This window comes from Lathyrus oleraceus, chromosome 7 (assembly GCF_024323335.1).
Source record: "Lathyrus oleraceus cultivar Zhongwan6 chromosome 7, CAAS_Psat_ZW6_1.0, whole genome shotgun sequence".
Taxonomy (NCBI): Eukaryota; Viridiplantae; Streptophyta; class Magnoliopsida; order Fabales; family Fabaceae; genus Lathyrus; species Lathyrus oleraceus.
Genome location: NC_066585.1, coordinates 281,358,104 through 281,372,172, shown reverse-complemented (window position 1 = coordinate 281,372,172; position 14,069 = coordinate 281,358,104). Strand labels below are relative to the sequence as shown.

The 14,069-nt window shown below is 33.8% G+C and overlaps 1 protein-coding gene across 2 annotated transcripts; it reads right to left on the bottom strand.

Annotated features, from left to right (window-relative positions):
• Positions 1-7,315: 7,315 nt before the first annotated feature.
• LOC127106578 (polyprenol reductase 2) lies at positions 7,316-9,588 on the bottom strand. 2 transcript variants are annotated; one of them, XM_051043860.1, is made up of 7 exons: positions 9,135-9,588; positions 8,914-9,015; positions 8,678-8,820; positions 8,195-8,429; positions 7,940-8,035; positions 7,780-7,851; positions 7,316-7,673 (listed from the first exon to the last, which is right to left on the bottom strand). In XM_051043860.1, the coding sequence occupies exons 1-7, from the start codon at positions 9,333-9,335 to the stop codon at positions 7,569-7,571; spliced, it is 954 nt and encodes a 317-aa protein (XP_050899817.1). In that variant the 5' UTR covers positions 9,336-9,588; the 3' UTR covers positions 7,316-7,568. The 2 variants fall into 2 exon arrangements, with proteins under 2 accessions (XP_050899817.1, XP_050899816.1); XM_051043859.1 differs by having other exon boundaries at positions 8,678-9,015; positions 9,135-9,586.
• Between the last annotated feature and the right edge of the window lie 4,481 nt (positions 9,589-14,069).

Here is a 14,069-nt window from a genome sequence, read left to right as displayed (position 1 = left end):
AGAACGAAATTAAACTGATACGATAAAAACCTCAAAGCCTTGGAAATTCGGTTACAGCAGATTGACTCTAAAAGATTAGTTCCTCTTCATAATCGCACAAAGCAAAAAGTTATCGTGAATAAGGTGTGATCCTCTACATTACCACGACTTTCCCTTTTAAGCAAAATAAGGATTGCACTTATAATTCAAACTGGATCGGAAAACCTAAATCCGACCCAAAAAATGGCCCAAAAGAAATTATTTCCTAAAGTACGGAATTTCAGTGAATTGTGTGAGACCTCTTCACTCAGAATCAACTTTTGGCTTCAAATCAAAATTTATATCTCTTTCTCTTAGCTTTCCAATGCATGTCAGAACGTACAAAACGGCATCCCGTAACTCAAGTTATGATTCGAATAGTGAACAAGTATCAAATAACCGCTAAAACTGAAAATAACTAACGAAAATAGATTAAAGGCAAACATGAACTTAAATCTAAAAACATAATAAAATAGTAAAATAAGCAAAATAAACTATAGAAATGCCTAAGTACAATTATAGAAGAATGTGCATCAAAATGCACTGATCAAATTCCCCCACACTTGAACTTTTGCACTCCGAGCAAAATTACAATTTCAAAACAAAAGGAAAGAAAACAGAGCATGCACTTCCAAAAGTTTTCAAGATACAAGGTACAAGCAAAATTCTAAGTCTAAACTTCAAGAATATGGTGATAATAAGCAACTTCTTGTGACATTTAAAGCAGATAGGAAAACAAATTACCAAAGAGTACATCAACAGCAGTAAGATCCTCACAAGATAAAATTCACTTAACTCTCATGTGTTTAGATTAATTGTTTACACTCAAAGCATAACATGAAAGTTAGTACTACCATAAGCTTGAAAAAACTCTAACATCCGCAATTGAAATATATGCACACATAGATCAAAAGGACTTTTATTTGGTTGTAACGTGGCCAAGGTAATGGTGAGATAAATCCTAAGGGGGTACTAGGCTAAAATTCAAAGAGACAAAAAGAGACTTGAAAGAAACTGCAGGAGTTGAATTTACAAAATATTTCATTCACTTCAATAACTCTATTGCAACTGTTTTCTCTTCTCCTTTCTCTTTTTATTCTTTTTTTTTCTTTTTCAGAAGGAGTAAATTGACATGTATTGACATCCTTCTATTTTTTCATTCATTTTTTTCTTTTTCTATTTTATTTTTTTATTTTTATTTTCTTTTCTTGCCAACTTCTGAAATATTACAAACATAATTATTCAACCCCACACAACTCCAAACAAGACTCTTTCAACCCTTTGAGTAAGGTGATAATATTGTTTTTCACTTCTCGATTTGTAATGAGTTTTAAACACAAAATGGATAATAGGCTCAAGGGGGTTTCAAACAAGGGATGATATTATTCTGGGTTGACTTTTTGGCTAATGGCTAAAAAAACAAACAAAACAAAAACAAGTTGCATTTATCATATCAATGTGTATAAGTAAACAAAAAGTTTCAACAAGAGTCAATTCAAGTTCTAGAGACTAACAAACATGAGTGAAATCACACAAGAAAGAAAGAGATGAATTTTTGAATGTTATCTATTAAAAGGCTCAAAATCTCACAAGGTTAATTGATCTACCACAAATGATGTACAATTTAGAGTTTACTCCTACCTATCATAATAAAAATGCACAGCAAATTTTTCACATTACACCACAAGACTTTAGTCAAGAGAACTAAGAAAAATACTCATAATTGTAACTTAAAAACCAAAGGAAAAAACATGCAATTTTTTATTATTTAAGAAAGAAAACAAAAACCAAAATAGAGAAAAACTTAAAACAAAATAAATAAAATAAAATAAATAAATGGTTCTCTCCCCCACACTTAAAACATACATTATCCTCAATGAAAGAACATAAATATAAAATAAGAGTGAGTGAAAGGAAAGAACACACCCGAGGAGTCAAGACGGATAAATGATCGCATAAGCAGCATTTCCAAAAGAGAGCTTTTTTACAGTCTCTTCTTCCAAAGTCGGGTTCTCATGGAGTAACTTTGGGTAGTGTCCATTGACCTTGAAATTTTGTTTAGTGCATTCGCCTTGTATTCCAGGATCAAAAAAAGATCTTTGATAAGTAAAAGTGTTGAATGGGCACGTGAAAGTAATCACCTTTTTCACAACATCAAGAATCAAAGGATTACAGGGTTGTCTCACTACTTTTGTTTCATCTTTAAGTGAGATCCTATGCATACATGTGGATGGGCTAATATCACGAGTGTCAACCAAGGTTCATCTAATTTCGTTCTTATGTTTTTGCTTAAGTTGAAGCTTTGATGAATAATATGAATCCTCAGGAAGTGGTTTATGCTATAAAGAAGGTGGTTGTTCAATGAATGGTATGTTTGGGGCAGCCGGGATGTCAAGAGCTTCAGCTACATAAACAACTTCATTTGTATTATCACCCTGTAAGGCAACATCAATCTCAGCACAAATAACACAAAGGTTAGTGTTAGTACAATCATCACATGAGTAAATCATCAAAACCAGATAAAGTTGGAAAATCAGCTGAAAACAAATCAGAATAAGCTTCATCAACAATTATAGAAAACAACTCTATTTGAAAAACATAATGCTCTTCCAAGGGATGTTTCATAGCATCAAAAATATTGAATTTCGCGACAATGTCACCAAATTCCATGGACATGGTTCCATCGTCAACATCAACTTTTGTTTTAGCTATTTTCATGAACGGTCTGCCCAAAATGATTGGTTATCTGCGTGAATTTGTTTCTCCATACATGTCCAGAATGTAAAAGTTTGCAAGAAAAATCAAGTCATTAACTTGAACAAGCACATCTTCCACTACTCCGGCGGGGCGGGCATTGCTTATGTTCGCTAGTTGAATGATTAAACTTGTATGCTGCAAAGGACCAAAATCTAGATTATTATACATAGAAGTAGACATAACATTAATGGTCGCTCCTAAATTAAGCATGCAATTTTCGAATTTACTATCCCCAATGGTACATGGAATAACAAAAGTTCCTGGATCCTTGCACTTTTGTAGCATGTCCTGGGTGAGGGATGAACTGGTAAGTGAAGTGTTGGGCTGAATAAAGGCTGGAACATTTCGTCTCAAATTCAATCTCTCATTTCCGGTAAGCCTCCTCTTGTGTGTGCATAAATCCTTCAGAAATTTTGCATATTCTGGGACCTGCTTAATCACATAAAGTAGTGGAATATTCACTGCCACCTTTCTGAATACATCCAAAATATCTCTCTCTTTGTCTTCCTCATCAATTTTCTTAATTTTCATAACTCTTAATGGAAAAGGAGTTGGTGGTACATACTCTTTTTCAGTCTCAATAACAACAAAAGGTTCAGATATTGCACTAACAAATTTTTTATTTTTTTCTGGGGATGGTTCTGCAACTTTTTCGGATCTCAAGGAAATTGCACTCACATTAGGGCCTTTTGGATTCACTACTGTTTGGGCATGTAGTTGGTTCAATCCTTGAGCTTGTTGCATGACATTCATTAAAGTGGCAAGCTGTCTAATTTGTGTTTGCAAAGTCTGAATACTAGAATTTGTTTGTTATTGAAACTGAAGATTATTTACAGCCATTTGCTTGACAAGATCCTTAAGTGAAGGTCCGAAAAGTGTAGAGGTGGTTACTTGGGGAGACATTTGTGGTGGTGGTAGTGGTAGGGGTAGCATCAATTGTTTCACTAAAGAGGTAAGTTCATCAACTCTGGTTTCTAGAGCTTTGTTGGAAGAAGAAACCTGGATCTCATTCACACCTTTTGCTTTGACCACAAAATTATCCCTTGTTGTGAATTATTGAGAGTTAAGTGATATGTTCTCAATCAAGGATTTGGCAGCAGCCGAAGTCTTATCAACAAGTGCTCCACCACTAGCAACATCTAAAATGTTTCTGTCCATTGGTAGCAATCCTTCATAAAAGTATTGGATAAGTAACTGCTCGATAATATGGTGTTGAGGACAACTGGACACTAACTGTTTGAATCTCCCCCAATATTCTGCCAATGATTCATTGCCCTATCTAATACCACATATATCCTTTCTGATTGATGCAACTCTGGAGGCACGGAAGTATCTTTCTAGGAAGACTTTTTTAAATTATTCCATGTTGTAACATAATTAGGCTCAAGATAGTATAATCAATCTTTTGCGGCACCCTGTAGTGAGAATGGAAATGCTCTCGGCTTGATGTGATCCTCTATGATCCCTTTAGGTCTGAAAGGTGTAGAACACACAATCTTAAATCCCTTTAAATAACTATGCAGATCCTCACCTGCAAGACCATTAAACCTTAACAATAAGTGTATTAAACCAGATTTCAATTCAAAAGGTACAACAGCAGCAAGATATTCAATACATAAAGCATTACAATTAACATTAGGGGAAACAAGTTCTCTCAGATTTCTTTGGTCATCCATGTTAAACTTAATAGAAAAAAATCAACAAACAATGACAAAACAAATAACTAACTCAGCAATGTAGTAACAAATAGGAAAATACTGACAATGTCCATATTCAGCAAAAACAATTGAAATACGAAAAAAAAACGATTAAAATAAATTTAGAAAATACAAAAACACAAAATTTAATCTAATTAAGTGAAATAAGAATTTTGCAAAAAAAATCGGAATTTTCTGAAACTATCAAAACAGAAAAAAAAAATATATATATATCATAAAAAATAGAAAAATAAGGAATTTCGGATTTTTAGGGGGCGTCCACTATTTAGTATCTAAATATAGACTTTTGATCCTTGATTTTTTTCTAATGAATTAACAAAGAATCAGAATAGTTTGAGAAGATTTTCTTAAAAACAGTTTTTTTTATGCTAAAACACGAAAATACCAGAACGCGAGAAAGTTAGGGTAAAAACGATGAAACATAACACTTATGACTATAATAATGGTTAAAATCTACAAGACTCCCCGACAACAGCGCCAATTTGATTCGCTGTCGCACACGGATCAAAACGAGTAATTAGAAAACTGTAGTTTAGTGGAAGCGACAACTCGAGTATCGTATTGCAAGGATTCTTGTATTATTGTTAACCTAATGAAATCGATTTATGGGGGGTTATGTTTTAGGGATCTATTTAAAAAACAAAGTAAGTGATTAAAATGAGCGATTATAAAATAAGTCAATCTACTATTTTCGATTTCCGGCTAATCATTGGTTTTTACCTACCAATTCCTTAAGCTGCTTCAGTCTCTATTCGATTCAATTTCGATTGACAAGCACAATATATATATATATATATATATATATATATATATATATATATATATATATATATATATATATATATATATATATATATATATATATATATATATATATATTTATATTGATATTCCTATATTTCGAATTAAACAAACGGATTAATGCAATCGTGAATTAAGCAAACACGATTCACAAACGCGATTTAACGACAAAACGACGAAAATTGTGTTTAATAGTTAGGAATGCAATCATACAAATTTAATCAAAATCATTCCACAAAATACAGATTAAGCAAATGAATTTTCATAGAATAGAATTGAAAGAGAACGAAATTAAATTGATATGATAAAAACCTCAAAACCTTGGAAATTCGGTTACAGCAGATTGACTCTAGAAGATTAGTTCCTCTTCATAATCGCACAAAACAAAAAGTTATCGTGAATAAGGTGTAATCGGCTACAATACCGCGACTGCCCCTTTTAAATAAAATATGGATTGCACTTAGAATTCAAACTGGGTCGGAAAACCTAAATCCATCCCAAAAGAAATTATTTTCTAAAGTACGAAACTTCAACGAATTATGTGAGACTTCTTCACTCCGAAACAGCTTTTGACTTCAACACAAAAGTTGTAACTCTTTCTCTTAACTTTCCAACGTATGTCAGAACACGCAAAACGGCATCCCGTAGCTCAAGTTATGATTCAAATAGTGAACAGGTATCAAATAACCATTAAAACTGAAAATAGCAAACGAAAATAGATTAAAGGAAAACATGAACTTAAATCTAAAAACATAATAAAATAAGCAAAATAAACTAGAGAAATACCTAAGTACAATTATAGAAGAATGTGCATGAAAATGCACCGATCACCTATCGAGAGTGGCAATGAAGATTCTACCAACTAAAAGTAACATGTAATCTGATCACCTATACGACTCAATGCTACTTGTGGATTCTGCAATATTGCCCCTGAAATAGATCATCACAATATTCTACATTGTGAGTTTGCTAAACAGGTTTGATTTTCCTCCCCCTTGGTTGTCGAATTTCTCCTCATCTCCAAATTCTTGATTGGCAGGATTACTGCTTTAAGTGTGGTAACAAGTTTGCATTCAATTAAGTTGCATTATCATGTGGAAGATCTGGGTTGCGAGGAACTAATTGTTGTTCCGAAGAAGGAGGTTGGACCCACGTGGGGTGGTAGAGGAGGTGCTTGAGGATTTACAGGAATTCAAGAAAGCTCACCCTCATCTGGAACTAAATAAGGGGTATGCTGAAAATGGTGAACATGATCTCAATCCCAAAAACTTCAATACAACTCAAGTGGATGCGGGATATTATCCGGAGGGGTGTTTTTCTTTAGGCTGCATAATCAGACATCTCAAGAGTAAAGTTATCTGGCAGCAAGAAGGAACTAGAACACGTGGAACCTGACCTAGAAGAACTCATGGAGATTAGATCGGGCCTGCAGTCTGCAAAGACCCTGAAACCTTGACAAATTTCTCCTTCAATCTGATGCTTTGTCTTTTGTCTGTTGTTGATTGTATCAATTATGTTAAGTTTGTAGGGATCTTTTGGGCACTTTTAGGATCTTGCTGTCATGTATGTTACTAGGAGGTTTGACTCTGATGCTCACATATGGTTGGAGTAGGGAAAAGGGTAGGATCTAGATCTTGGTTTGGGAGCATTCTTAGTTTGAAGTGGGATCCCACTTCTTGTACCTCTTCTATTGTTGTCCTTTAATCGAAATTCTATGTTTGATTGTCACAAAAAAAAATGAACAACCATATTAATTTTTGGCTTACAATTTGTGTATGTTTTTTTATATAATGCCAAAGATTTGACACAACTGTTTTGGGTAAAGCTAAATATATGCTGCTTTTGTTAAGCTGACAGATTTTTTATCATCTCCTTTTTGGATCTCTAGTTGTTTCATTTTGTTAAATATGACATTTACAATCTTATAAAATGATAAGGATAATAAAATATTTTTATTACATAAACTAACCGTATTAAATTCAAGTTAATGTAAAAAAAAATCACAGTATCACAACATCATGTAAGCAAACGACTTATTAGTACAATTTACAACATTCTCCAGAGACTAAGTGCATGTATAACCATTCAAGAACTCAAACTAACAATTGAAACATCTTGAATGTAACTAATGGACTCTTCTCATATGATAAATTAGTTAATACTAAGCTTTTTTTCATAAATAAATAAAAACAGTTTCACCTAAATATGTACATCTTGAGAAGATATAGATATTTACTGTCATATTTTTAGATAGTTACACTTTGCCTCACAATCTCAGAGAATAAATGGAATAATCGCAAACCGACGGCTTGGATAATCTTCAAATTTACGACGATACCAGCTATGTGTTTCTACTGCTGCAAATGCCAGATTTGCCACCTGCAATCAACATAAACAAATATGTGAAAAGCAAGTCAAAATCAAAATCAAATAAAAATTTGTTCCAAACATTCAAACCATGCTAATTCTGGTGGAGAAATATTACCACAAAAGCAAAAAGTAGCCAGATTGTTAGATTGGATCCACCAGTAGCAACCACAAAACTGGCGTAGATTACCTTCATAATCATCAAATATTAGGCTTAGCAAGATGTCTCATTGCAGTATAACTGTATAAGTAATAGAGACTGAGAGAAAGAGGGTTACAATTTCAGAGAGATAGTGCGGAGAGGAAACAATTTCAAACCAATCACCGCGAGGAATTACATATTCTTCGGCCTGTCTTGAATCACGCAGAGAACCCTGGCAAAAGTATTCAACTCAGACAGTCTCGTGACCGATAAATTACAAGAATGTTAAGGTAACATAATCAAAGTAGAAGCCATGATGATGAAAGCAGACAGCAAACTAAAGTCACGAGAACATGAACAAATATATCTCAATCAAGTAGATGATACATACGAGAATCTTATGGCACCGATATTGGTGAATCCATCCCCACGAGAAAACAGCTGCACCAATCCAATGCTTCCACCCAAGCCTGGCCAGGGGATTTAAAACTAGCCAAAAGTCTATCTCTGGTACTGGCATCTGATTCTTGCCTCTAACAATGAACTCAGTCACTAGATTTGTTGAGAAGTAAAAAACTTCCAATGCACAATCACCACACAGCGATAATGGTGCTGCTATGTAGAAACTAGCTTCAAAAAAGAAAAGAAATCAATCATCTACATTTTAGTATTTCCTGGAGTATAATAACCATTCACAAAATAAAACTAAAAAGTGTAAGTCGATGTAACGCTGCAATCAATATCCGTGTCATCTAAGAACACAGATATATGACCCTACAATTAGAATACAGTTGTTTCAATTCCAGCACCTTATCATGCTTAGCCTCATCTAGTTGAGTCAAGTAGTTTAAGAAAGGAACAAGAAGAAACTCACAACAGTCCAGTGAAATAGCCAACGATATGCATCCGAGCAGAAGGACTATAATTAAACACATATATAGTTTCAAAAAGGCGTCTGAGAACATGAGCCTCCATCAACAAAAGCAGAAAAACACCTTGCCATGCAACATAACCACGCTGCAAATCAGCAGAACCAGTTCTAATAGTTAATCCACCAGTCAAAAAACTAGTTAAAGTAGGATAAGACAATGGCTCCACAACTAGCGGCACCATTCTATAAGCATACACCCAAGTCGCAACAAGCATAAACATTGTCCATATTGAAGCCACAACATAGAAATGCAAAAAGAATCTCTGAGGAACAGTAAACTTCTGCAATAAAAAAAAACATTCATTAGACCCATCAAATTTTTTTAGTGGAACTAGATACCCATTAGTAAAAAGATGATATTTTTGTGCGTTAAATGAATAAAAATGAAAAGGGTTGTTACTTGAGAAGAAGAAGAAGAGGAGTGCGTGATTTTTCCCCTTTTTGCGAACAGTAGCAAGATTTGGCGGAGGAAGTTGAGTTTGGGAATGGGAATGGAAGCGATGATAATAGGCAATGTAGCAGCGATCCAAGACAACCTCAGGAATTGAACAAGTGTCGCCATTAGTTGATGTTGATCTTTGGACATAAACGACAAGTCCATAGTTATATGTTTGATTTTGAAGTGTAAAAGAGAGAGAGACACGATACGAGGAGTGAAGAGGGAGGAATTAACGACAAGTTGGGAGAGTGAATGAAGAGGTTAAGGATCTGATTTCATTCTCGTGAGAGTGATGGATGCGGATTGCAGATCCTCTGTTACAATCCTGCATCTCCTTCATCATACAGCACTGGATGTGGACCATTCGATTAATCTCACGGTTGACAGACTGAAAAACAAAATGAACAGACGAACCATTTTTTTCTCGCTATGGTTTGCAAGAAATTGATACTACAGTGGTTCAAGGGGTTACTTTTCACCCAAAAAGTTATTAAAATTATTTTTTAATATATAAATTATGTTTTAATTTAAATATATTTTATTATGTAATAAATTTTGTTTGTTTATAATTAAATATATAATATATCAAAAACAATATATTATACATTTAATTATAAACAAAAAATATTATTATAGAATAAAATATATTTAAATTAAAATATAAATAAATAAAATTTATTATTTTTTTAGTAAAAAGTAATATTATATTAAATAGTATTTTTAATTAATTTTAATTAATTAAAAATAATATATATATATATATATATATATATATATATATATATATATATATATATATATATATATATATTAAAAAAAATGGTCTTCATCTGACATGGCGGATCCCAACTAGACCTCTTATGCGTCCACCATCCTAAATGGAAAAGAAAAACCACTAAAATACAAAAAATATGATATTTTGAGGAATTTTTTTTCATGAGGTGACATTTTGGGATTTATGTTTCAGCTTTGTGGTATTTGAGTCAAAAACTCTTAAGTGGTTAGCATAATCCCCAATTAAGGATGACAATTGAACTTATTTTTAATGGGTATCCGTACAAATTATCCATAATGAATAGGATAAAAAATAGTAAAATAGATACGAACACAGATACAAACAATTATCCACTAAAATAAATGAGTATGTGTGCAGGTATGAATACCTTAATACACATATAATATATATTTTTATATTTTTATTTTCATTATTATATATTTATTAATCTATCAATTTTATTGAATACAACACTATTAAATGTCTATGCATTTTAATATAAAGAATTGTTTATTTCTTAACTCAAAAATAAGATGCTTAAATTTTTTTAAAATATTGTTAACAAATTAAAACGACATGAAAAATTATATTGATCGATAATTTTTTATTCGAAATACGAGTAAACACGTATGCGTATAGATACCTAGGTATCCATAGGGTACGAGTATGAGTACAAATGTTCGTGTTCGCGCGGATATGAGCTCAGGTACGGAGATTTTTTCAAATTGCAGGTTTAAGGACAAGTATTATAGTACCATGCCCAAACCATGCTCATTGTCATCCCTATCCCCACTCAAATTCTTGTGCTTTTAAAAAAATCTCAGCTCGACCGTTTTTAGTGGTAAATTTGGTAAACAAAACAAGTTTCTATTAATACTTAAGGGATCAAACTCAAAAATCTCTCGAAACATATTTGTATGAATTTATACCTCTGGACATCATGTTATGATTGAAATCAAAATACAATGTGCAGATAACAACGTGAAATTTTGAAAAGACTTGGAATGTAAAAGGTTTTGAAATAAAGATAAACTGAAATCGAAATGCAAACTGAAGATAAATGACAGGAATCAAAATGTAACTGAATGCAGAGAAAGGCTTGAATGTAAAAATGTTTGAATTTTATAAATGTGGAACACATACGTACATTTTCTTCACTTGTTTCAAAATTACGCAGATACTTTGAGTATGTAGAAATGTGAATACAATTGCAGACCCCTATAACGTAAATAGGTGTCCCCTTGTATACTAATCTAAAATAACTACCTACAAACGGTCGATTAAACAAATCGCGACACGTTTTACTTCCATGCAATCGTTATCTTCGACGAGCCTCCATGTGTCTTCGACTAACCACCTGTTCTAATCCAATTCCAGATCTTTCAATCAGGCTAAGTAACTAACTAGAACATTTGAAATTTTCACTAAGTCCATAGACTCTACCAACGCTCCTCGACCTTTAGTTGCCTCGACCAAACTTGCCACATACATAACTTTCGACATGTTCAAATCATAACTTTGATTTAATACATCTGATTTTTAGCTTTCATCATAATTCACTTATTCTTACTTGTCATTTATAGTTAGATTAAAAAAGCCAAGGTAACAAATTGCTGGTAAATTTGTGCTTTTAAAAAAATTCTTGTGCTTTTAAAAAAAATCTCAGCTCGACCGTTTTTAGTGGTAAATTTGGTAAACAAAACGAGTTTCTATTAATACTTAAGGGATCAAACTCAAAAATCTCTCGAAACATATTTGTGTGAATTTATACCTTTGGATATCATGTTATGATTGAAATCAAAACACAATGTGCAAATAACAATGTGAAATTTTGAAAAGACTTGGAATGTAAAAGGTTTTGAAATAAAGATAAACTGAAATCGAAATGCAAACTGAAGATAAATGACAGGAATCAAAATGTAACTAAATGCAGAGAAAGGCTTGAATGTAAAAATGTTTGAAATTTATAAATGTGGAGCACATACGTACATTTTCTTCACTCGTTTCAAAATTACGCAAATACTTTGAGTGGGTAGAAATGTGAATACAATTGTGGACCCTATTAGAAGTAATTCATATTTAGTTTTCTTAGCCCCTAAGTTTGTTAGAAGGTATTTTAGTATTTTATCCTATTCTAGTAACCCTAGTTTTAGCTTATAAATAGGGTGACAATCATTATAACTTTTATCATGTTTTGTAGCCGTCATTCTTAATAGAATATTTCCATTCATTCTACCTTTGCACCAACAATTGGTATCAGAGCTCCGGTTCGGATTCATTGGGAAACACGGGAAACACGAGTGAACGTGAGGTCTTGTGTGTTTGATTTTGATTCTTAGATTCGTGTTGAATCTTGAACAAAATCTGATCAGAATTTTAATTCTGTGGGTTGGGAAACACTGTGTGAGAAATCTGAGTGTACTGTGCAAGGTAGAAAGATGAACGGAAACGGCAACATGAACACCAAACTTCCAGTATTTGACGGTAAAAACTGGAATCGTTGGATGATCCAAATGCGTGTACTGTTCGGTGCTCAAGATGTTCTAGATCTTGTCACTGATGGTTATGTTCCGGTAGCAGCAGATGCGACGGATGAATAGAAAAACGCGCAGAAGGAAGTAAGGAAGAAGGATCAGAAAGCATTGTTCTTCATTCATCAATGTGTTGATGTAAATGTGTTTGAGAAGATTGCAGATTCAACGACAGCAAAGGCTGCGTGGGACACACTGGTTAGATGTTATGGTGGTGACGCATCAGTGAAGAAGGTGAAGCTTCAGTCCTTGAGAAAGCAATATGAGAATCTCAACATGAAGAATAATGAGAAAGTTTCTGAATACATCTCCAGAGTGATTCTGATCACTAATGAGATGAAAGCGTGTGGAGAAACTCTTTCTGAAGAAACAATCATGGAGAAGGTATTGAGATCCCTTACCTCTCAATTTGATTACATTGTGGTAGCAATAGAACATTCCAAAGATCTGAGCACCATGAGAATTGAAGAGCTGCAGAGCAGTCTAGAAGCGCAAGAGTTGCGTTTGACTGAGAGAACTTCTGAAAGGGAAGTAGAGCAGCAGGCTCTGAAAGCAACTTCTGATAGGAGGTATCAGAAGCAGTCAGAAGCCAGGAGAAGATCTAATGGTGGTCAGAAGTCAGAAAGCTCAACCTCTGATAGACAAAAGAATGCTCAGAAGGGAAAAGAGAAGTATGACAAGAAGAAAATCCAATGTTACTGTTGTAAGAAGTTTGGTCACTTTGCTAGAGACTGTTGGTCAAACAAGGAGAGAAAATCAGAAGAAGCAAATATAGCCAGAAGTTCTGATGACGAATCTGTGCTATTGATGGCCTCTGAATCTGATGATATGGATCTGATAGACTGGTGGTATATGGACACTGGCTGTTCAAATCATCTTACTAGAAACAAGAAATGGTTGGTTGACTTTGACTCTGAAAAGAGGACAAAGATCAGATGTGCTGATGACAAATATCTTAATGCAGAAGGTATGGGAAATGTCAGAGTGATTCTGAACAATGGGAAAACAGCATTGATTCAGAACGTGTGGTATGTACCTGGCATCAGAAGCAATCTGATGAGTGTGGGACAATTAATTGAGAAAGGTTTTTCAGTTACCATGAAGGACAATCTTCTGAAGCTGTATGACTGCAATCAGAAGTTGATTATGGAGTCAGAACAGGGAAGGAATAGAACATTCAAGGTGAATGTCAGAACTGCAGAATCAGAATGTCTTAGTGCAACAAGTGCTGAGAAGGAGAGTGAGCTGTGGCACAGAAGATTTAGTCATTTGAATTTCAGAAGCTTAAAACATCTGAATTCAAAGAAGTTGGTACATGGAATTCCTGCAATTAAGAAGCCTGAAAAGTCATGCAAAGTTTGCATGGAAGGAAAACAACCACGATTGCCATTTGCGTCAGAAACTGCTCCAAGAGCAAAACATGCCTTGGGAGTTGTACATTCTGATGTGTGTGGTCCATTTCCAGTAGCATCGATTGGAGGGAATAAATACTTTGTGTTATTTGTTGATGAATTCACAAGAATGACATGGGTATCCCTTATTAAGTTTAAACACGAGGTGTTTGATGAATTCAAGAAGTTCAGAATGAAG